Here is a 25,764-nt window from a genome sequence, read left to right as displayed (position 1 = left end):
CCCCAAATAAAGACTTATCTCCCTCAGAGAAAAAACGTCCTATTTATAAAGTCATGTAAACGTTTTGTCACTAAGTAATATGAATATTAACATGAGTATTACCCTGTTTTGTAAGCATGATCCCAGTCGCTGTTAAATCACTGCATCAGGCTTACCTCAAATACACAGGCTCTGTCAGCATTTTCTAGAACTTATTCATCTCTATAGAAATAAAAATACTGAACATACCTCAAAGCAGGTAAACTGCAGCCGTTCCCCCAACTGAAGTTTTCCCATATTCATCAGTTATGTGTGAGAACAGCAATGGACCTAAGTTACAAACCGCTAAGATCATCAAACCTCCAGGCAGAATTCTTCTTCTAATTTCTGCCTGAGAGTAAAACAGTACAACGCCGGTACCGTTTAAAAATAACAAACTCTTGATTGAAGGTAAAACTACACTAAGTCACCACATATCTCTTGATACTTCCTTTCTTGTCGAGAGTTGCAAGAGAATGACTGGGTGTGGCAGTTAGGGGAGGAGCTATATAGACAGCTCTGCTGTGGGTGTCCTCTTGCAACTTCCTGTTAAGAAGGAGAATATCCCACAAGTAATGGATGAACCCGTGGACTGGATACACCTTACAAGAGAAAGGATTGTCTGCTGAGGAAGTCTGCTTCCCAATTGTCCGCCTCAGGGATGTGAATCGCGGAAGGAAGACAGTTGTGAGATTCCGCACATTGAAGAATTCGAGATACTTCTTTCATTGCTAGGTAACTTCTTGTTCCTCCCTACTGGTTGATGTAAGCCACCAAGGTTATATTGTCTGATTGGAAACTTATATACCAGGCAGAACAGAGCTGGGGCCATGCCCTTAGAGCATTGTGAATCACCTAAAGTTCCAAGATATTGATCGGAAAAGAAGATTCTTCACGTCCCCTGAGCCCTCTTGGGGCCCCAGACTGGACCCCAGCCTGAGAGGCTGGCATCCATAGTCACAATCTCCGAGGATGGTCTCAAGCGAAGGTGCTCAACTCTAAACCTAAAATTTGGTTTCTCTGGAGTAGGAGATTGAATTTCATATACCTCCGACTCCAAAAGCTCAACCTCAGAAAGGTGAGACAAGCTAGCCAACTCAGACTGAATAGAGGAGTTAACCCCCAAGTCAGTGGAACTATGGTTAACCTTTATCTTAAGATTTCCAGATAGGTAAACCGTTTAATGCAGCTGATACCGCAGATTGAAGCTGTGAAGTAAAATCTGCTGGCAAAAAATTACCTCCAGCCAGCGATAAAGGTGTGCTGCAGGGCACTGTCTGTGTCATAGGGTTAAAAGTGGAGTGCGGATGCAGAATAGGCATCTCATGGACAACGGAGTCCTGAGAGGTAGAAGGCTCAGAGCGCATAAAAGTGCCAGGGGTTAAACCAGATTTAGACCCCCTTCTAGGTCTTTAACACAGAACATAAGCAGACAGAACAGAATTGTGCAGATGGGCAAACCAAAGTCTCCTCACAATACAAGCATGCATTAGTTACAGTGATCGTTGAAACAGAACCCTCTGAGGGGTTAATATCAGAATCCTCCATAGAGGGTATAAGGTCTCAAATATAGTTCGTAAAAAGGCGTAGCACCTCTACCCTCAGCCTTGGCTGATGTGCTCACCACCTCCTAGCTAGACAAGCTTGGTCGGAATGAAGTCGGATCTGTCCCAATGCCTGCAGCGACCTCTGTATGCTGCTGCATAACGGTATAATGGCCCCAGTAGTAATTTTTTCCAAACTGCCCTGCATCATCTATCTGCGTCCTCATAAACCATAAAAAACCCTTACACACGTGCTCCGGTTGGCAAGGACCTAAGCAGCACATAAAAATTAGCCCCAACTGCTCAATAAAATGACCTTCTTATATAAAGGTATTAAATATCCCCATATCCAGAAGAGGAATAAAAAGTCACACTGAACTGTTTACTTAAATGTCCCCATAACCTCAGGGAATTTGCAGCCCTACTTGGCATTATCCCTCAAAGTAAAATAAAGGACTTACCCTCCAAGATCAAAGCTGTGGAGCAGGCAGAGCATTTCAAGGTCTGACAGTCTCACCAAACACATCTGACAGGGACCTGAAGAGAAGGGGAAAACAGTGTAAAACGTTAACACCAATTTCCTAGAAGGTGATGGCTTTAATGCTAGATAGTGGTCAGAGATAGTTCCCTGCGACATCTACAGCCAACTTTCACCACAACTCTCACTGAGAGTATTACATGGTTACTCAAACAACCCAGTCGACACAAAGGGAAAATACCCATTAATGGACTAAAATCTTCTTCTAACACTTCTCTGCCATCCACATATAGTGACGAAAGGCAAAGAATGATAGGGGAAGTGGGAGGGATATTTATAGCCTTTGGTTGGGGTGTTTTTGCCTCCTCCTGGTGGCCAGGTGTTGATATTCCCAACAGTAATGAATGAAGTCGTGGGCTCTCCCTGCCTTTGGAAAGAAATATATATTACCTTGTGCTGGTGTTGTTCTCTTCGGGAAATCAACAGTATCTGCCGCAGTCTCTTCTAAAGATTTTTTTCCTTACAAGAAGAAAACATAAAAGAAAATAAAACAAAAATAGAGAAATATCAATATTGTGTCTCATATCCTAGATAATACCAGTGAGTGACCCAATCTTAAACGCAGGATACACATAATTTACTACTTCAAATGAACATGGAAAGCAAAGTGGGTCTTCTATTCCATACCCCATTAAAAAATGAAATTTATGCTTACCTGATAAATTTATTTCTCTTGTGGTGTATCCAGTCCACGGATCATCCATTACTTGTGGGATATTCTCCTTCCCAACAGGAAGCTGCAAGAGGATCACCCACAGCAGAGCTGTCTATATAGCTCCTCCCCTAACTGCCACCTCCCAGTCATTCGACCGAAGACAAGCAAGAGAAAGGAGAAACTATAGGGTGCAGTGGTGACTGTAAAAAACACCTGCCTTAAAAAGACAGGGCGGGCCGTGGACTGGATACACCACAAGAGAAATAAATTTATCAGGTAAGCATAAATTTCGTTTTCTCTTGTAAGGTGTATCCAGTCCACGGATCATCCATTACTTGTGGGATACCAATACCAAAGCTTTAGGACACGGATGAAGGGATGGACAAGGCAGGCACTTAAACGGAAGGCACCACTGCCTGTAAGACCTTTCTCCCAAAAATAGCCTCCGAAGAAGCAAAAGTATCAAATCTGTAGAATTTAGAAAAAGTATGGAGCGAAGACCAAGTGGCCGCCTTACAAATCTGTTCAACAGAAGCCTCATTTTTAAAAGCCCATGTGGAAGCCACTGCTCTAGTGGAATGAGCTGTAATTCTTACAGGAGGCGGCTAGCCAGCAGTCTCATAAGATAAGCGGATTATACTTCTTAACCAAAAGGAAAGAGAAGTTGCTGAAGCCTTTTGGCCTCTTCTCTGTCCAGAGTAAACAACAAACAATGCCGATGTTTGACGAAAATCCGTAGTAGCTTGTAAATAAAGCACGAACCACGTCAAGATTATGTAATAGACGTTCCTTCTTTGAAGAAGGATTAGGACACAGTGACGGAACAACAATCTCCTGATTGATATTCGTATTAGATACCACCTTAGGAAGAAACCCAGGTTTGGTACGCAAAACTACCTTATCTGCATGGAAGATCAGATAAGGGGAATCACACTGTAAGGCAGATAACTCTGAAACTCTTCGAGCCGAAGAAATAGCTACCAAAAACAGAACTTTCCAAGATAAAAGCTTGATATCTATGGAATGCAAAGGTTCAAACGGAACCCCTTGAAGAACCTTAAGAACAAAATTTAAACTCCATGGCGGAGCAACAGGTTTAAACACAGGCTTGATTCTAAATAAAGCCTGACAAAACGCCTGAACGTCTGGAACATCCGCCAGACGCTTGTGCAACAGAATAGACAGAGCAGAAATCTGTCCCTTTAAGGAACTAGCTGACAATCCCTTCTCCAATCCCTCTTGGAGAAAAGATAATATCCTGGGAATCCTGACTTTACTCCATGAGTAACCCTTGGATTCACACCTATGAAGATATTTACACCATATCTTATGATAGATTTTCCTGGCGACAGGCTTTCGAGCCTGAATTAAGGTATCAATGACTGACTCAGAGAAACCGCGTTTTGATAAAATCAAGCGTTCAATCTCCAAGTAGTCAGACACAGAGAAATTAGATTTGCATGGTTGAAAGGACCCTGAAGTAGAAGGTCCTGTCTCAGCGGTAGAGTCCATGGTGGAAGGGATGACATGTCCACCAGATCCGCATACCAAGTCCTGCGTGGCCACGCAGGTGCTATCAAAATCACCAAAGCTCTCTCCTGCTTGATCTTGGCAATCAGACGAGGGAGCAGAGGAAACGGTGGAAGCTTGGCGTGCTGACGAGACGCCATGAGATCCAATTCTGGTTTGCCCCAACGTTGAATCAACTGTGCAAACACTTCCGGATGGAGTTCCTACTCCCCCGGATGAAAAGTCTGCCGACTTAGAAAATCCGCTTCCCAGTTCTCTACTCCTGGGATATGGATAGCTGATAGATGGCAAGAGTGAACCTCTGCCCAAAGAATTATTTTTGAAACCTCCAACATTGCAAGGGAACTCCTTGTTCCCCCTTGATGGTTGATGTAGGCTATAGTCGTGATATTGTCCGACTGAAATCTGATGAACCTGACCGCAGCAAGCTGAGGCCAAGCCTGAAGAGCATTAAATATCGCTCTTAGTTCCAGAATGTTTATCGGAAGGAGTGTCTCCTCCTGAGTCCATGAGCCCTGAGCCTTCAGGGAGTTCCAGACTGCACCCCAGCCCAGAAGGCTGGCATCTGTCGTTACTATAGTCCAGTCTGGCCTGTGGAAGCTCATCCCCTTGGACAGATGGACCTAAGATAGGCACCAGAGAAGAGAATCCCTGGTTTCTTGATCCAGATTTAGTAGAGGGGACAAATCTGTGTAATCCCCATTCCACTGACTGAGCATGCAAAGTTGCAGCGGTCTGAGATGTAGGCGGGCAAACGGTACTATGTCCATTGCCGCTACCATTAAACCGATTACTTCCATACACTGAGCAACTGAAGGACGAGAAGTGGAATAAAGAACACGGCAAGAGTCTAGAAGTTTTGACAATCTGGCCTTTGTTAGGTAAATCTTCATTTCTACCGAATCTATCCGAGTCCCTAGGAATGAAACTTTTGTTAGAGGTGATAGAGAGCTCTTTTTTTCGTTTACCTTCCACCCATGGGACCTCAGAAATGCCAGAACAATGTCCGTGTGGGACCTGGCAACTTGAAAAGTCGACGCCTGTATCAGAATGTCGTCTAAGTAAGGGGCTACTGCTATACCCCGCGGCCTTAGGACCGCTAGAAGGGACCCTAGAACATTTGTAAAGATTCTTGGTGCCGTGGCCAACTCGAAGGGAAGAGCCACAAACTGGTAGTGCCTGTCTAGAAAGGCAAACCTGAGAAAATGATGATGATCTTTGTGTATCGGGATGTGAAGATAAGCATCCTTTAGGTCTACGGTAGTCATATAGTGACCCTCCTGGATCATAGGAAGGATGGTTCGAATAGTCTCCATCTTGAAGGATGGAACTCTGAGAAATATGTTTAAGATTTTGAGATCTAAGATTGGTCTGAATGTTCCCTCTTTCTTGGCAACTACAAACAGATTTGAATAGAAGCCCTGACCCTGTTCCTCCTGCGGAACTGGGTGGATCACTCCCATAATTAGAAGGTCTTGAACACAATGTAAGAATGCCTCTCTTTTTATCTGGTTTGCAGATAAAAGTGAGAGATGAAATCTACCTTTTGGGGGAGAGGCTTTGAATTCCAGAAGATAACCCTTGGACACAATTTCCAATGCCCAGGGATCCTGGACATCTCTTGCCCAAGTCTGGGCGAAGAGAGAGAGTCTGCCCCCTACTAGATCCGTTTCCGGATCGGGGGCTGCTCCTTCATGCTGTCTTAGAGGCAGCAGCAGGCTTTTTGGCTTGTTTCCCCTTGTACCAAGCCTGGTTAGGTCTCCAGACCGGCTTAGACTGGGCAAAAGTTCCCTCTTGTTTTGTGTTAGAGGAAGTTGAAGCTGCGCCACTCTTGAAGTTTCGAAAACTAGTTTCGAAAACTAGACTGTTTGGTCCTTAATTTGTTGGACCTGTCTTGAGGAAGGGCGTGACCTTTTCCTCCAGTGATGTCAGAAATGATCTCCTTCAGTCCAGGCCTGAATAGGGTCTGTCCTTTGAAGGGAATGTTGAGAAAACTAGACTGTTTGGTCCTTAATTTGTTGGACCTGTCTTGAGGAAGGGCGTGACCTTTTCCTCCAGTGATGTCAGAAATTATCTCCTTCAGTCCAGGCCTGAATAGGGTCTGTCCTTTGAAGGGAATGTTGAGAAGTTTAGACTTTGAAGTCACGTCAGCTGACCAGGATTTAAGCCATAGCGCCCTGCCAGCCTGAATAGCAAAACCTGAATTTTTAGCCTTTAGCTTGGTTAAATGAACAACGGCATCAGAAACAAATGAATTGGCTAGCTTAAGGGCCCTAAGCTTGTCAATAATATCTTCCAACAGGGTTTCAACCTGTAGAGCCTCCTCTAGGGACTCAAACCAGAAAGCCGCAGCAGCAGTGACTGGGGCAATGCATGCAAGAGGCTGGAGAATAAAACCTTGTTGAATAAAAATTTTCTTAAGGTAACCCTCTAATTTTTTATCCATTGGATCTAGAAAAGCACAACTGTCCTCGACAGGGATAGTGGTACACTTAGCTAGAGTAGAAACTGCTCCCTCCACCTTAGGGACCGTCTGCCATAAGTCCCGTGTAGCGGCGTCTATAGGAAACATCTTTTTAAAAACAGGAGGGGGAGAGAACGGTACACCTGGTCTATCCCATTCCTTAGTAATAATTTCAGAAAACCTTTTAGGGATTGGAAAAACATCAGTGTAAGTAGGTACTGCATAGTATTAATCCAATCTACATAATTTCTCTGGGACTACAATAGTGTCACAGTCGTCCAGAGTTGCTAAAACCTCCCTGAGCAATACGCGGAGGTGTTCAAGCTTAAATTTAAATGTAGACATATCAGAATCAGATTGAAGTATCTTCCCTGAATCAGAAAATTCACCCACAGATTGAAGCTCCCCTGCTTCAGCTTCAGTATAATGTGAGGGTGTATCAGACATAGCTACTAAAGCGTCAGAGAGCTCTGTATTTATTCTAGTCCCAGAGCTGTCTCGCTTTCCTTGCAATCCTGGCAGTTTAGATAATACCTCTGTAAGGGTATGATTCATAACTGCCGCTATGTCTTGCAAGGTATACGCAATGGGCGCGCTAGATGTACTAGGCATCCCCTAAGCGGGATTTATAGGATCTGACACGTGGGGAGAGTTAGACGGCATAACTTCCTCCTTGTCAATTTCTTCTGGTGATAAATTTTTTAAAGCCAGAATATGGTCTTTGTAAACTATAGTAAAATCAGTGCATTTGGTACACATTCTAAGAGGGGGTTCCACAATGGCTTCTAAACATAATGAACAATGAGTTTCCTCTATTGCAGACATGTTTAAACAGACTAGTAATGAGACCAGCAAGCTTGGAAAACACTTTAATAACTGTGAACAAGCAGAAAATAAAAACGGTACTGTGCCTTTTTGAGAAAAAAACAATTGCAGAAACTGCAAAACAGTGAAAAAAGCAGTAAATCTTACGAAATGTTTACAGTGTGTATAATAGGCTAAAAGAGCATTGCACTCACTTGCAAATGGAGGATTAACCCCTTAGTTTCAAAACCGGCTAAAAAAAACGATATAAACAGTCACACAAAACTGCCACAGCTCTTCTGTGGCCCTACCTGCCCACACAACGACTTTGGAAGGCACAAAAACCCTTTAGAGAGGTCCTAAATGTTCAGGGGACTCCTTCAGGGAAGCTGGATGTCTCAAACTGCAAAAACTAATGCACAATTTAGGCTCGAAAATAGGCCCCTCCCAGCCTGTATTCACAGTGAGAGGGCCTAAAAAAAACTATCCCTAGGCAAAATCTAGTCAGCCATGTGGAAAAAACTGGGCCACAGAATACAGTTTTATCACCAATATGTAATAAACGTTCATACACCTTCAGCAAACGTTATATCTATTCAGTAATGTGAGTAAATAAAAAAAAAAATATTACCCTTTACAGCAAGCATGATACCAGTCGTTATTAAATCACTGTAACCAGGTTTACCTTAAATAAATCCGGTATTGTCAGCATTTTCTAGCATATCATTTCTCTAGAAAAATTTAAAACTGCACATACCTCATAACAGGAGACCCTGGACGCTATTCCCCCAGCTGAAGTTACCTCATCTCGTCAGTTATGTATGAGAACAGCAATGGATCTTAGTTACAACCTGCTAAGATCATCAAAGACCACAGGCAGACTCTTCTTCAACTTTCTGCCTCAGGCTGAAATAGTACAACTTCGGTACCATTTGAAAATAAACTTTTGATTGAAGATAAACTACATTAATGCACCACATCTCTCTAGCTACTTCCTATCTTGTCGAGAGCTGCAAGAGAATGACTGGGAGGTGGCAGTTAGGGGAGGAGCTATATAGACAGCTCTGCTGTGGGTGATCCTCTTGCAGCTTCCTGTTGGGAAGGAGAATATCCCACACGTAATGGATGATCCGTGGACTGGATACACCTTACAAGAGAAACATAATTTATGTAAGAACTTACCTGATAAATTCATTTCTTTCATATTGGCAAGAGTCCATGAGCTAGTGACGTATGGGATATACAATCCTACCGGGAGGGGCAAAGTTTCTTTAACCTCAAAATACCTAAAAATAGACCCCTCACCACACCCACAATTCAGTTTAACGAATAGCCAAGTAGTGGGGTGATAGAAAAAGGAGTAAAAAGCATAAAAAGGAACTGGAAATATAATTGTGCTTTATACAAAAAACATAACCACCATAAAAAGGGTGGGTCTCATGGACTCTTGCCAATATGAAAGAAATGAATCAGGTACGTTCTTACATAAATTATGTTTTCTTTCATGTAATTGGCAAGAGTCCATGAGCTAGTGACGTATGGGATATGATACCCAAGATGTGGAACTTCACAGAAGAGTCACTAGAGAGGGAGAGATAAAAATAAAAACAGCCATTTTCCACTGAAAAAATTAAATCCACATCCAAAAAAATACGTTTTTCTCATAATTGAAAAGAAAAAACTTAAACATAAGCAGAGGAATCAAACTGAAACAGCTGCCTGAAGAACTTTTCTACCAAAAAATGCTTCGAAAAGGCAAATACATCAAAACGGTAGAATTTAGTAAATGTATGCAAAGAAGACCAAGTTGCTGCTTTGAAAATCTGATCAACCAAAACTTCATTCTTAAAAGCCCACGAAGTGGAAACTGATCTAGTAGAATGAGCTGTGATTCTCTGAGGCGGGGCCTGACCCGGCTCCAAATAAGCTTGATGAATAAAAAGCTTTAACCAGGATGCCAAGGAAATGACAGAAGCTTTCTGACCTTTCCTAGGACTAGAAAAGACAACAAATAGACTACAAGTCTTCCTGATCTATAGTAGCGTCAACATAATATTTCAAAGCTCTTACAACATCCAGAGAATGTAAGGATTTCTGCAAAGAATTCTTAGGATTAGGATACAAAGAGGGAACAACAATTTCCCAATAATGTTGTTAAAATTCACAACTTTAGGTAAAAATTTAAATGAAGTCCGCAAAACTGCCTTATCCTGATGGAAAAACAGAAAAGGAGACTCACAAGAAAGAGCAGATAATTCGGAAACTCTTCTATCAGAAGAGATAGCCAAAAGGAACAACACTATCCAAGAAAGTAGTGTAATATCCAAAGAATGCATAGGCTCAAAAGGAGGAGCCTGTAAAGCCTTCAAAAACAAATTAAGACTCCAAGGAGGAGAGATTGATTTAATGACAGGCTTGATACAAACCAAAGCCTGTACAAAACAGTGAATATCATAAAGCTTAGCAATCTTTCTGTGAAATAAAACAGAAATAGCAAAAATGTGTCCCTTCAAGGAACTTGCAGACAAACCTTTATCCAAACCATCCTGAAGAAACTGTAAAATTCTAGGAATTCTAAAAGAATGCCAAGAGAATTTATGAGAAGAACACCATGAAATTTAAGTCTTCCAAACTCTATAATAAATCTTCCTAGAAACAGATTTACGAGCCTGTAACATAGTATCAATCACTGAGTCAGAGAAACCTCTGACTAAGCGTTCAATTTACATACCTTCAAATTTAATGATTTGAGATCCCGATGGAAAAACGGTCCTTGAGACAGAAGGTCTGGTCTTAAAGGAAGTGGCCAAGGTTGGCAACTGGACATCCGGACAAGATCTGCATACCAGAACCTGTGAGGCCATGCTGGTGCTACCAGAAACACAAACGATTGTTCCATGATGATTTTGGAGATCACTCTTGGAAGAAGAACTAGAGGCGGGAAGACATAAGCAGGTTGGTAAAACCAAGGAACTGCTAACGCATCCACTGACTCTGCATGAGGATCTCTGGACCTGGACAAGCACCTGGGTAGTTTCATGTTTAGATGGGAAGCCATCAGATCTATTTCTGGAAGACCCCACATCTGAACAATCTAAAAAAACACATCTGGATGGAGTGACCACTCCCCCATATGTAAAGTCTGATGTCTGAGACAATCCGCTTGCCAATTGTCTGGGATATGTACCGCAGAAATTAGACAGGAGCTGGATTCCGCCCAAGAAAGTATCCAAGATACTTCTTTCATAGCTAGGGGACTGTGAGTACCACCCTGATGATTGACATATGTCACAGTTGTGATAATTGTCTGTCTGAAAACAAATTAATGGTTCTCTCTTCAACAGAGGACAAACCTGAAGAGCCCTGAAAATAGCACGGAGTTCTAAAATATTGATTGGTAACCTCGCCTCTTGAGGTTTCCAAACCCCTTGTGCTGTCAGATACCCAGACAGCTCCCCAACCTGAAAGACTTCCATCTGTTGTGATTACAGTCCAGGTTGGATGAACAAGAGAGGCCCCTTGAACTATACTATGGTGGTCTAACCACCAAGACAGAGAGAGTCAAACATTGGGATTTAGGGATATTAACTGTGATATATTTGTAAAATATATATTTGAAATAACACACTCACGTCATTGCAGACGCAACCTTGTTGTTCTCAAGAACTATAGCACAGTGTCGGTATCGGACCTTGTTTGCTGACAAGAGGACGCCTGAATTAGAATATCGTCCAGATAAGGCGCCACCGCATTGCCCCACGGTCTTAGAACCGCCAGCAGAGACCCTAGAACCTTTGTGAAAATTCTGGGTGCCGTGGCTAGACCGAAAGGAAGAGCCACAAACTGAAAGTGTTTGTCCACAAAGGCAAACCTCAGGAACTTGTGATGATGTTTGTGGATAGGAACATGAAGATATGCATCCTTTAGATCCACTGTCATAAATTGACCCTCCTGGATCAATGGAAGGATGGTACGAATAGTTTCCATCTTGAAAGATGGAACTCTTGAGAAACTTGTTCAGACTCTTGAGGTCTAAGATGGTCTGAAGGTTCCCTCCTTTTTGGAAACTACAAACAGATTTGAATAAAAACCCTGCCCCTGTATCTGGTCTGCAGATAATCTTGAAAGTAGAAATCTTCCTCAGGGGGGGGGGGGGGGGATTTCTGAACTCCAGTTTTTATCCCTGAGACACTATTTCTATAGCCCAAGGATCCTGAACATCTCGCACCCAAGCCTGAGTGAAGAAGGAAAGTCTGCCCCCTACCAAATCCGGTCCAGGATCGGGGCAAACCCTTCATGCTGACTTGGAAACAGCAGCAGGTTTCTTGGATTGTTTAGCCTTGTTCCAAGCTTGGTTGGGTCTCCAAGTGGACTTAGATTGCGAATAGTTTCCTTCTTGTTTAGAGGAAGAAGAGAAGGAGTTTCCCTTGAAATTTCGAAAGGAACGAAAATTACTTTGTCGACCTTTCTGCTTGGTTCTTTTATCCTGAGGAAGGAGATGATCTCTGACTCCTGTGATGCCAGCGATAATTTCCTTCAAGCCAGGTCCAAACAAGGTCTTTCCCTTGTAAGGAATTGCCAGGAGCTTAGACTTGGATGATACGTCCGCAGACCAAGGCTTCAACCATAAGGCCCTGCGGGCTAAGATGGAAAAACCTGAACTCTTAGCGGCCAATTTAGTAATTTGCAGAGAAGCATCTGTAATAAAAGAATTGGCTAATTTCAGAGCTTTAATCCGATCCTGGATTTCTTCTAAAGAAGTATCAGTCTTAAGAGTCTCCGAAAGAGCATCAAACCAATAAGCTGCCGCATTAGTGACCGTGGCGATGCACGCAGCCGGTTGCAATAGCAAACCCTGGTGAACATAGAGTAGAGGATAACTTCTTATCCATAGGGTCTTTCACCTTCCGATAGAACCTCCATACCCTCCATCTCAGATCCCCGAGAGGGCACGTCCGAGATTGCCACCATAGCATCAGAAACTTCATTGACAACATAGTTGTCCTTCCTTTTACGTTTGCCTTGAAGTATAGGAAAGGCAGATAACGCATCAGAAAGAGTAGAAGACATAACCACAGCTATGTCTTTTAACGTGACTGCAGTAGAAGCTAAAGCAGAAGTACAGGGAACTGTTTGAGCGGGCGTTAAAGGTTGGGACGCTTGGGGAGAAAGCTGCGGCATACTCTGCATCTCATCACTAGACTCCTGAGAAGCATCCGCCTTTGAAAAAATTTTAGTATGACAAATCTTTTCTCTATAACTTAAAGCCCTCTCAACACATGAGGGACAAAAACATAATTTATGCTTACCTGATAAATTTATTTCTCTTGTAGTGTATCCAGTCCACAGATCATCCATTACTTGTGGGATATTCTCCTTCCCAACAGGAAGTTGCAAGAGGATCACCCACAGCAGAGCTGCTATATAGCTCTTCCCCTAACTGTCATATCCAGTCATTCGACAGAAAACAAACAGAGAAAGGAGAAACCATAGGGTGCAGTGGTGACTGTAGTTTAATTAAAATTTAGACCTGCCTTAAAAGGACAGGGCGGGCCGTGGACTGGATACACTACAAGAGAAATAAATTTATCAGGTAAGCATAAATTATGTTTTCTCTTGTTAAGTGTATCCAGTCCACGGATCATCCATTACTTGTGGGATACCAATACCAAAGCTAAAGTACACGGATGATGGGAGGGACAAGGCAGGATTAAGCGGAAGGAACCACTGCCTGAAGAACCTTTCTCCCAAACACAGCCTCCGAAGAAGCAAAAGTATCAAATTTGTAAAATTTTGAAAAAGTGTGAAGTGAAGACCAAGTCGCAGCCTTGCAAATCTGTTCAACAGAGGCCTCATTTTTGAAGGCCCAGGTGGAAGCCACAGCTCTAGTAGAATGAGCTGTAATCCTTTCAGGGGGCTGCTGTCCAGCAGTCTCATAGGCTAGGCGTATTACGCTCCGAAGCCAAAAGGAAAGAGAGGTTGCCGAAGCTTTTTGACCTCTCCTCTGTCCAGAGTAAACGACAAACAGGGAAGATGTTTGACGAAAATCCTTAGTAGCTTGTAAGTAAAACTTCAAGGCACGGACTACGTCCAGATTATGTAAAAGACGTTCCTTCTTTGAAGGAGGATTAGGACACAATGATGGAACAACAATCTCTTGATTGATATTCTTGTTAGAAACCACCTTAGGTAAAAACCCAGGTTTGGTACGCAGAACTACCTTATCTGCATGAAAAATCAGATAAGGAGAATCACATTGTAAGGCAGATAGCTCAGAGACTCTCCGAGCCGAGGAAATAGCCATCAAAAACAGAACTTTCCAAGATAAAAGTTTAATATCAATGGAATGAAGGGGTTCAAACGGAACTCCTTGAAGAACCTTAAGAACCAAGTTTAAGCTCCACGGGGGAGCAACAGGTTTAAACACAGGCTTAATTCTAACCAAAGCCTGGCAAAACGCCTGGAACTTCTGCCAGACGCTTGTGCAAAAGAATAGACAGAGCAGAAATCTGTCCCTTTAAGGAACTAGCTGATAATCCTTTGTCCAAGCCCTCTCGGAGAAAGGACAATATTCTAGGAATCCTAACCATGAGTAATTCTTGGATTCACACCAATACAGATATTTACTCCATATCTTGTGGTAGATTTTCCTGGTAACAGGCTTTCGTGCCTGTATTAAAGTATCAATGACTGACTCGGAGAAGCCACGCTTTGATAGAATCAAGCGTTCAATCTCCATGCAGTCAGTCTCAGAGAAATTAGATTTGGATGATTGAAAGGACCTTGTATCAGAAGGTCCTGTCTTAGAGGCAGAGTCCATGGTGGAAAGGATGACATGTCCACTAGGTCTGCATACCAAGTCCTGCGTGGCCACGCAGGTGCTATCAGAATCACCGATGCTCCCTCCTGTTTGATTTTGGCAATCAGTCGAGGGAGCAGAGGAAACTGTGGAAACACATAAGCCAGGTTGAAGAACCAAGGCGCTGCTAGAGCATCTATCAGCGTCGCTTCTGGACCTGGATCCGTAACAAGGAAGCTTGGCGTTCTGGCGAGACGCCATGAGATCCAACTCTGGTTTGCCCCAACGATGAATCAACTGAGCAAACACCTCCGGATGGAGTTCCCACTCCCCCGGATGGAAAGTCTGACGACTTAGAAAATCCGCCTCCCAGTTCTCCACGCCTGGGATATGGATTGCTGACAGGTGGCAAGAGTGGTACTCTGCCCAGCGAATTATTTTTGAGACTTCTAACATCGCTAGGGAACTCCTGGTTCCCCCTTGATGGTTGATGTAAGCCACAGTCGTGATGTTGTCCGACTGAAATCTGATGAACCTCAGTGTTGCTAACTGAGGCCAAGCCAGAAGAGCATTGAATATTGCTGTTAACTCCAGAATATTTATTGGAAGGAGTTTCTCCTCCTGAGTCCACAATCCCTGTGCCTTCAGGGAATTCCAGACTGCACCCCAACCTAAAAGGCTGGCATCTGTTGTTACAACTGTCCAATCTGGCCTGCGAAAGGTCATACCCTTGGACAGGTGTACCCGAGACAACCACCAGAGAAGAGAATCTCTGGTCTCTTGATCCAGATTTAGCAGAGGGGACAAATCTGTGTAATCCCCATTCCACTGACTCAGCATGCATAATTGCAGCGGTCTGAGATGAAGGCGCGCAAATGGCACTATGTTCATTGCCGCTACCATTAAGCAGATTACCTCCATACACTGAGCTACCGAAGGGCGCAGAATGGAGTGAAGAACACGGCAAGCATTTAGAAGTTTTGATAACCTGGACTCAGTCAGGTAAATTTTCATTTCTACAGAATCTATAAGAGTCCCTAAGAAGGAGGCTCTTGTGAGTGGGGATAGAGAACTCTTTTCCTCGTTCACTTTCCACCCGTGCGACCTCAGAAATGCCAGAACTATCTCTGTATGAGACTTGGCAACTTGAAAGCTTGACGCCTGTATCAGGATGTCGTCTAGATACGGAGCCACCGCTATGCCTCGCGGTCTTAGAACCGCCAGAAGTGAGCCCAGAACCTTCGTAAAGATTCTCGGGGCTGTAGCCAACCCGAAGGGAAGAGCTACAAATTGGTAATGCCTGTCTAGAAAGGCAAACCTTAGAAACCGATGATGATCTTTGTGAATCGGTATGTGAAGGTAGGCATCCTTTAAGTCCACTGTGGTCATGTACTGACCTTCTTGGATCATGGGTAGGATGGTCCGAATAGTTTCCATTTTGAAAGATGGAACTCTGAGGAATTTGTTTAAGATCTTTAGATCCAAAATTGGTCGGAAGGTTCCCTCTTTTTTGGGAACCACAAACAGATTTGAATAAAAACCCTGTCCTTGTTCCGTCCGCAGAACTGGATGGATCACTCCCATAACTAGGAGGTCTTGCACACAGTGTAGGAATGCCTCTTTCTTTACCCGATTTGCAGATAGCCTTGAAAGATGAAATCTCCCTTGTGGAGGGGAAGCTTTGAAGTCCAGAAGATATCCCTGAGATATTATCTCCAACGCCCAGGGATCCTGAACATCTCTTGCCCACGCCTGGGCGAAGAGAGAAAGTCTGCCCCCTACTAGATCCGTCGCAGGATAGGGGGCCGTTCCTTCATGCTGTCTTAGAGGCAGCAGCAGGCTTTCTGGCCTGCTTGCCTTTGTTCCAGGACTGGTTAGGTTTCCAGGCCTGCTTAGATTGAGCAAAAGTTCCCTCTTGTTTTGAAGCGGAGGAAGTTGATGCTGCACCTGCCTTGAAATTTCGAAAGGCACGAAAATTAGACTGTTTGGCCTTTGCTTTGGCCCTGTCCTGAGGAAGGGTATGACCCTTACCTCCAGTAATGTCAGCAATAATTTCCTTCAAACCAGACCCGAATAAGGTCTGCCCCTTGAAAGGAATGTTGAGTAATTTAGACTTCGAAGTCCCGTCAGCTGACCAGGATTTAAGCCATAGCGCCCTACGCGCTTGGATGGCGAATCCGGAATTCTTAGCCGTTAGTTTAGTCAAATGAACAATGGCATCAGAAACAAATGAGTTAGCTAGCTTAAGTGTTCTAAGCTTGTCAATAATTTCAGTCAATGGAGCTGTATGGATGGCCTCTTCCAGGGCCTCAAACCAGAATGCCGCCGCGGCCGTGACAGGCGCAATGCATGCAAGGGGCTGTAAAATAAAACCTTGTTGAATAAACATTTTCTTAAGGTAACCCTCCAATTTTTTATCCATTGGATCTGAAAAAGCACAACTGTCCTCAACCGGGATAGTAGTACGCTTTGCTAAAGTAGAAACTGCTCCCTCCACCTTAGGGACCGTCTGCCATAAGTCCCGTGTAGTGGCGTCTATTGGAAACATTTTTCTAAATATAGGAGGTGGGGAAAAAGGCACACCGGGTCTATCCCACTCCTTGCTAATAATTTCTGTAAGCCTTTTAGGTATAGGAAAAACATCAGTACACACCGGCACCGCATAGTATTTATCCAGCCTACACAATTTCTCTGGTACTGCAACTGTGTTTCAGTCATTCAGAACAGCTAATACCTCACCAAACAACCCACGGAGGTTCTCAAGCTTAAATTTAAAATGAGAAATCTCTGAATCAGGTTTCCCCGAATCAGAGATGTCACCCACAGACTGAAGCTCTCCGTCCTCATGATCTGCATATTGTGACGCAGTATCAGACATGGCCCTTACAGCATCTGCGCGCTCTGTATTTCTCCTAACCCCAGAGCAATGGTGCTTGCCTCTTAATTCAGGCAACCTGGATAATACCTCTGACAGGGTATTATTCATGATTGCAGCCATGTCCTGCAAGGTAATCGCTATGGGCGTCCCTGATGTAATTGGCGCCATATTAGCGTGCATCCCCTGAGCGGGAGGCGAAGGGTCTGACACGTGGGGAGAGTTAGTCGGCATAACTTCCCCCTCGTCAGAATCTTCTGGTGATATTTCTTTTATAGTTAAAGACTGATCTTTACTGTTTAAGGTGAAATCAATACATTTAGTACACATTCTCCTATGGGGCTCCACCATGGCTTTCAAACATAATGAACAAGTAGTTTCCTCTGTGTCAGACATGTTTAAACAGGCTAGCAATGAGACTAGCAAGCTTGGAAAACACTTTAAACAAGTTTATAAGCAATATAAAAAACGTTACTGAACCTTTAAGAAACACAAATTTTGTCAAAATTTGAAATAACAGTGAAAAAAAGGCAGTTACACTAACGAAATTTTTACAGTGTATGTAACAAGTTAGCAGAGCATTGCACCCACTTGCAAATGGATGATTAACCCCTTAATACCAAAAACAGAATAATAAATGACAAAAACGTTTTTTCAAACAGTCACAACAACTGCCACAGCTCTACTGTGGCTTTTTACCTCCCTCAAAAACGACTTTGAAGCCTTTTGAACCCTCCAGAGATGTCCTGGATCATGCAGAGGGAAGCTGAATGTCTCTGTCAGTATTTTTAGCTACACAGAAAAGCACTAAAAAAGGCCCCTCCCACTCATATTACAACAGTGGAAAGCCTAAGGAAACTGTTACTAGGCAAAATTCAAGCCAGCCATGTGGAAAAAAACTAGGGCCCAATAAGTTTTATCACCAAATACATATAAAAACGATTAAACTTGCCAGCAAACGTTTTATATTACATTTTTATAAGAGTATGTATCTCTATTAATAAGCCTGATACCAGTCGCTATCACTGCATTTAAGGCTTTACTTACATTAGTTCGGTATCAGCAGCATTTTCTAGCAAATTCCATCCCTAGAAAAATATTAACTGCACATACCTTATTGCAGGAAAACCTGCACGCCATTCCCTCTCTGAAGTTACCTCACTCCTCAGAATATGTGAGAACAGCCATGGATCTTAGTTACTTCTGCTAAGATCATAGAAAACGCAGGCAGATTCTTCTTCTAAATACTGCCTGAGATAAACAGTACACTCCGGCACCATTTAAAAATAACAAACTTTTGATTGAAGAATAAACTAAGTATAAAACACCACACTCCTCTTACGACCTCCATCTTTGTTGAGGCTTGCAAGAGAATGACTGGATATGGCAGTGAGGGGAGGAGCTATATAGCAGCTCTGCTGTGGGTGATCCTCTTGCAACTTCCTGTTGGGAAGGAGAATATCCCACAAGTAATGGATGATCCGTGGACTGGATACACTTAACAAGAGAAAAGTTACAGGTGGTTCCACATTGGCATCCAAACACATGGCACAAGTAACGTTATGCACAGCTTCTGAGTCCATCTTTAAAAACAGACAATATCGTATAATTATTTAAAAAAAAAAAAAAATTGTTACTGGCCCATTAAATTTTAAAACAGAACTTTTTTACTGCATGTGAAAAAATAAAAAGTGTTGCAAAAATAAGCCCAATGTAAAAAAGGAATACTTATAAATCCTTAAAATACTCAATGCAACTATTTGAATCTGTTAATTTCTCATAAGGGTGACTCGTTTTTTTTACTTAACACGTTTTTTCCCACAATCAGACACCTCTACGCCTTAGCAGCTCTGTTGAGGCGCCTACCTGCTGACCAGACTCCCAGCAATGTCTCCCAGCAATGCTTCAGTAATGACACGATCCCCGTTCACAACCCTAACAACTGCTTGCTTTGTTTGAAAAACACGCGGTTCTAGGGCAATGTGTAGTGTCACCGGTCTCTCCAGATAACCTGCAAGTTTACAGCAGATGTCCTAAACGCTTCCCGGAACACAAGCTACAAGAAACTGTGCAGCGTCCTCTAAGGGAGTCAAGGGCGCAAAATGATAGACCCGCCCATCGTCTGCGTTAGTGTGTACACAGCCCATACCGGCTTATTTTCAGTAAATTAACCGCTTTACTCCCAGCCCACAGTGCCTGTACAAAAAAGCAGCCACCAATAAAGAGCCCCTCCATACATAGAGAGTCTTCTGTCCCATTTGCCTTATAAAAAATAAAGGTAAAAATGTATAAGTGCAGTGTTCACTTTTCCTCTGAGTCTTCTCTGTTACTGCCCCAGAATAAAAGAAAAAGGTCTGCACTTACCTCAACGCTGTCCGACAGCAGGACAGCCCCACAACAGGTTTAAGAGGTCCTCTCCCTCCTATAGCCCTGTGAAAAATGATAAAGCCTGAGTTAGAATTTGCTTAGGCCATCAAGATAAGGGCAGCATAAATGTATGGGAGGCACAGTGAGAATTATATCCCACAAGTTCCCATTGCTCTAAAGCCACCAATAGCCCTACTGGAGAGACTGATATGGAATACGGATACACCCTAGAACAAAGCAGCACACTCTGGTACTATTTTAAAAATAATAAACTCTTGATTGAAGAATCTATAATAAACACCTCACTTTACCTCTTACTATCACTAACGTAGGCAAAGAGAATGACTGGAGTGGGAGGGAAGGGAGGAGCTATATATACACAGCTTTGCTGTGGTGCTCTTTGCCTCCTCCTGCTGACCAGAAGGCTTCCCACAAGTAAGGATGAAATCCGTGGACTCATCGTGTCTTTAAAAAGAAATTTAATGAAAAAGCAGTAAATTTGAAAAAAAGACTATACCCCAGGTAAGAAAAATATTTTCCTAAATATGTTTTTTCCCAAATATGAAGAAACTGATAGTCTGCAAAGGGAAATATACATAAACCTGACTCATGGCAAATATAAGTACAATACATATATTTAGAACTTTATATTAATACATAAAGTGTTAAACCATAGCTGAGAGTGTCTTAAGAGAGTGTCTTAAGTACTGAAACTATGCTTACTGAAAGACACCCATCCACATATAGCAGATAGCCAAACCAGTACTGAAACCGTTATCAGTAGAGGTAATGAAATATGAGAGTATATCGTCAATCTGAAAAAGGGAGGTAGGAGATGAATCTCTACGACCGATAACAGAGAACCTATGAAAAAGATTTCCCACAAGGAAAACCATAGAATTCCATAGGTGATACTCCCTTCACATCCCTCTGACATTCACTGTACTCAGAGAAATCAGGCTTCAAAATGCTGAGAAGCGCATATCAACATAGAAAATCAAGCACAAACTTACTTCACCTCCATGGGAGGCAAAGTTTGTAAAACTGAATTGTGGGTGTGGTAAAGGGTGTATTTATAGGCATTTTGTGGTTTGGTAAACTTTTCCCCTCCTGGTAGGATTGTATATACTCTTGCCAATTACATGAAAAACATAAATTATGCTTATCTGATCATTTCCTTTTCTTCTGATGGAAAGAGACACAGCTGCATTCATTACTTTTGGGAAAAAAGAACCTAGCCACAAGGAGGGGGCAAAGACAACCCAGCCAAAGGCTTAAATACTACTCCTAGTCTCCTCATCCCCCAGTCATTCTGCTGAGGAACAAGGAACAGTAGAAGAAATATCAGGGTGAAAGGTGCCAGAAGAATATAAGGACGCCCCACATAAAATTACGGGTGGGGAGCTGTGGACTCTTTTCATCAGAAGAAAAGGAAATTATCAGGTAAGCACAATTTATGTTTTTCTTCTTAAATGAAAAGAGTCCACAGCTGCATTCATTACATTTGGGAAAACAATACCCAAGCTATAGAGGACATCGAATGCCAAGACGGGAGGGTACAATAGGTGGCCCATACTGAGGGCACCAGGCCTGAACCTCTACCCAATAAAAAACCCTGCTTGGTCCGAAGCCGAGAAAATTTTAAGAGGAAAAGCCCCAATGACATTGACTCGCAGTTAGTCCAGAAGCCAAACTAGAAACCGCAAACTGACTCAACTAAGCCAACAGTCCTCCAGGAGACACCGCCACCCAACAGACGGTCCCCCACCACTCACCCCCCACAAATGAAGGGGACACAAGCTAAAAACCCCAAGGGGACAAGGCAAAGGAGAACCGAGGAAACCGAAAGGTCCCCGAATAAAAAAAAAACACCTCCAAGAGTGAGCCCAGCTCACAGAGACCCAAAAGGGACCCAAACAGGGAAACGAGGCCACGCCTATACCAAGCGAAACCCGGGATAAGACGAGGCACAGAGACAGAACAGACGTCTCTCCAACAACCTGCAAGCACGGAATGCAACTGAAGAGGCAAAGTCCTCCCAGTGTCTGACCATAGAATACCAAGGCATTCGACAATGAAAAAGTGTGAAATACACCCAGGTGAAAAACCCCAAGTTTGAGAATACAGAGTCCATAACAGGACGACACAGAGAGTAGAAGAAGCAGTCAAGCAAGAAACAGACCGCAAAAGCAACCCACGGACAGAGGGCATGCTCCAGGCAACCTAAGTCGCCGGACCTACATACAGGTCCCTAAAAAGGGGAACACAAAACCTCAATCAAGGCCCCCCCCAAGAAGGAGAGTATACCCTCAGAACCTGAAGAAAAAGTAAACCCTCTTCTGAAATCAATGGAGCAAGTTGAAAGGAAAATCTATACCCTAGCAGACTAAGCTAACAAGATAGACCCAACAAGCTCAACACATCCAGAGGAGACTGCAACCCGAACGCAGCGCATTAGACTGCTCGGTCATCCTGACCTGCAAACCCACACCCAGCTGGACCAACCCAGCCTCAGGGATCCAAGACAGGGGAACAAAAGAATCCCGAAACAGGTACAGAAACAAGCGTAAGGATAGCACACCCATTCCACAGAGTACAAGTACAACTCAACTCAGACAACAAGGACATAGACCTAAGGATCTTTTAAAATTTTCTCGAACTTTTATTCATCTCTCTAGAAATAAAAATACTGAACATACCTCAAAGCAGGTAATCTGCAGACCGTTCCCCCAACTGAAGTTTTCCCATATTTATCAGTTATGTGTGAGAACAGCAATGGACCTTAGTTACAAACCGCTAAGATCATCAACCTCCAGGCAGAATTCTTCTTCTAATTTCGCCGGTACCGTTTAAAAATAACAAACTCTTGATTGAAGGTAAAACTACACTAAGTCACCACACATCTCTTGATACTTCCTATCTTGTCGAGAGTTGCAAGAGAATGACTGGAGGTAGGGGTTAGGGGAGGAGCTATATAGACAGCTCTGCTGTGGGTGTCCTCTTGCAACTTCCTGTTGGGAAGGAGAATATCCCTCAAGTAATGGATGAACCCGTGGACTGGATACACCTTACAAGAGAAAACAAATGAGACATCGGATATAAATAAAATAAAAGGCAACCCGGAGGTTAACGCCCAAAAATACACAGGCCTACCCGCCAGACCAGCCAAACTGAGCCTTATCACACAAAACTGGGAAAGATCTATGACAAATGACAATCAGGAGATTACTTCACCCCCACATGTCTAATGAGGTGCACCATTCGAAGTATCAGACTGAATATCCATGTATCTGGTAACGATAGGGTCATTCAATAACTGTAAAACATGTCTGAGCACCACGTGAAGGCACGCAATCCTGTAACGGAACGCACAACACTCAGGGACAGATACCCCCGCAGGGAACTGTAGAGGCCCTCCCCAAGGCAGAAGGCCCGGGACAATAGGGCAGGAGCACGTTCTCAAATAAACGTCTGGACTCTGCAGACGAACAATCTCCAATATTATGTGGAAGCGAAAATGTGCTGCAACCTCCGGGGGGAAACACGCCACCCCGCATGGAGGAACCATTAACTGGGTTACCCGCATGTGCAGAAGTATAGTTTGGTAGGGAACTCGCCTCTCGGAGGACAGGACCCCGAGAGGCGTATGGCTCAGCAGTCCCTGGATTCCCCGAGCAACCAGGTGCTCTAAAATGGCATACAGAACAAAACTGGTTGACAGGCGTCAACGAGGCCACTCCAGATTCATCACCGGACACAGAATCGGAATCTGAATCAAAATAGTCTCAGTATCAGAATCCTCTAACTGAATCTGAAATTAACACAGTCTCAGCAACAGAATCCTCCATAGCAGGACAGAGGATATTTAAATATGGACTAAAGTAGTAAAAAAAGTAAAACGGCACCTGACACCCCAATGGCTGGGGCACTCACCACCTCCTATGATCAGACCCCTACGGACTAGAAAAACTAAATTTATGCTTACCTGATAAATGAATTTCTTCTACGATATAACAAGTCCACGGATTTCATCCTTACTTGTGGGATTTATTCTAGTGCTAACAGGAAGTGGAAAAGAGCACCACAGCAGAGCTTTATATATAGCTCCTCCCTTCCCTCCACCTCCAGTCATTCAACCAAAGTTAGGAAGAGAAAGGAAAAGCCGAAGGTGCAGAGGTGACTGAAGTTTACAAAAAATATATATAATCCAAAACTGTCTTAAAAATAACAGGGTGGGCCGTGGACTCGTCATATCGTAGAAGAAATTAATTTATCAGGTAAGCATAATTTTACTTTTCTTCTACAAGATATGACGAGTCCACGGATTTCATCCTTACTTGTGGGATACAATACCAAAGCTACAGGAAACGGATGAAAGGGAGGGACAAGACAGGAACCGAAACGGAAGGCACCACTGCTTGAAGAACCTTTCTCCCAAAACCAGCCTCAGAAAAAGCAAAAGTATCAAATTTGTAAAATTTGGAAAAAAGTGTGAAGAGACGACCACATTGCAGCCTTGCAAATCTGTTCAACAGAAGCATCGTTTTTAAATGCCCATGAGGAAGCCACAGCCCTAGTAGAATGAGCCGTAATTCTTTCAGGAGGCTGCTATCTAGCCGTCTCATACGCCAGACGGATGATACTCTTCAGCCAAAAAGAAAGAAATAGCTTTCTGACCCCTACACTTTCCAGAAAAAACAATGAATAATGAAGATGATTGACGGAAATCCTTAGTTGCCTGCAAGTAAAACTTCAAGGCACGGACCACGTCCAGGTTGTGCAACATACGCTCCTTCTTAGAAGAAGGGTTAGGACACAATGAAGGAACAATGATTTTCTGATTAATATTCTTATTAGAAACAACATTAGGAAGAAAACCAGGTTTGGTACGTAAAACCACCTTTCAGAATGGAAGATAAGATAAGGCAAATCACATTGTAACGCTGAAAGCTCAGAAACTCTACGAGCAGAAGAAATAGCAACCAAACTTTCCAAGATAACAACTTAATATCTATGGAATGCATGGGTTCAAACGGAATCCCTTGAAGAACATTAAGAACTAAATTCAAACTCTAGGGTGGAGCAATTGGTCTAAACAAAGGCTTAATTCTGGTTAAAGCCTGACAAAAAGACTGAACGTCTGGAACATCTGCCAAACGTTTGTGTAGCAAAATTGACAAAGCAGAAATTTGTCCCTTTAAGGAACTCGCTGATAACCCTTTCTCCAATCCTTCTTGGAGAAAAGACAGAATCCTGGGAATCCTACTCCATGAGTAGCCCTTGGATTCACACCAAAAAAGATATTTACGCCATATCTTATGATAGATCTTTCTAGTGACAGGCTTACGTGCCTGAATCAAAGTATCAATGACCGCATTAGAGAATCCCCGCTTAGATAAAATCAAGTGTTCAATCTCCAAGCAGTCAGCTGCAGAGAAATTCGATTTGGATGTTGGAAAGGACCTTGAATGAGAAGGTCCTGTCTCACTGGAAGTTTCCACGGAGGCAGAGAGGACATGTCCACTAGATCTGCATAGTCCTGCGTGGCCATGCAGACGCGATTAGAATTAATGAAGCTCTCTCCTGTTTGATCCGAGCAATCACCCGGGGAAGGAGAGGAAACGGTGGAAACACATAAGCTAGGTTGAACGACCAAGGCATCTATTAGTTCGGCCTGAGGATCCCTCGACCTGGATCCGTATCTTGGGAGCTTGGCATTCTGACGAGACGCCATCAGATCCAATTCCGGTCTGCCCCATCGGAGAATCAGAGAGGCAAATACCTCCGGATGGAGTTCCCACTCCCACGGATGAAAAACCTGTCTGCTTAAAAAGTCCGCTTCCCAGTTGTCCACTCCAGGGATGTAGATTGCTGACAGATGACAAGAGTGGGTCTCTGCCCATCGAATTATCATGGATACTTCTGTCATTGCTAAGGAACTCCTCGTTCCTCCCTGATGATTGATGTAAGCCACAGTCGTGATGTTGTCCGATTGGAATCTGATGAATTTGGCCGAAGCCAACTGAGGCCACGCCTGAAGCGCATTGAATATTGCTCTCAATTCCAGAAGATTGATTGGAAGTAGAGACTCCAACTGAGTCAATACACCCTGAGCCTTCAGGGAATTCCAGACTGCACCCCAGCCTAGCAGACTGGCGTCCGTTGTCACT

At 43.3% G+C, this 25,764-nt stretch overlaps 1 protein-coding gene across 2 annotated transcripts in view; it reads right to left on the bottom strand.

Moving 5' to 3' along the window:
- Positions 1–25,764, bottom strand: part of CTNND1 (catenin delta 1) — a 444,281-nt gene that overhangs the window by 119,344 nt on the left and 299,173 nt on the right. For both annotated transcript variants that reach the window (XM_053692333.1, XM_053692334.1), the window contains exon 9: positions 2,491–2,559. In XM_053692333.1, the coding sequence (XP_053548308.1) occupies positions 2,491–2,559 (69 nt within the window). The remainder of the gene's footprint in view (positions 1–2,490; positions 2,560–25,764) is intronic.

This window comes from Bombina bombina, chromosome 9 (genome assembly GCF_027579735.1).
Source record: "Bombina bombina isolate aBomBom1 chromosome 9, aBomBom1.pri, whole genome shotgun sequence".
Taxonomy (NCBI): domain Eukaryota; kingdom Metazoa; phylum Chordata; class Amphibia; order Anura; family Bombinatoridae; genus Bombina; species Bombina bombina.
Note: the sequence above shows the minus strand (reverse complement) of the source record. Positions and strands in the feature narration are given on the sequence as shown.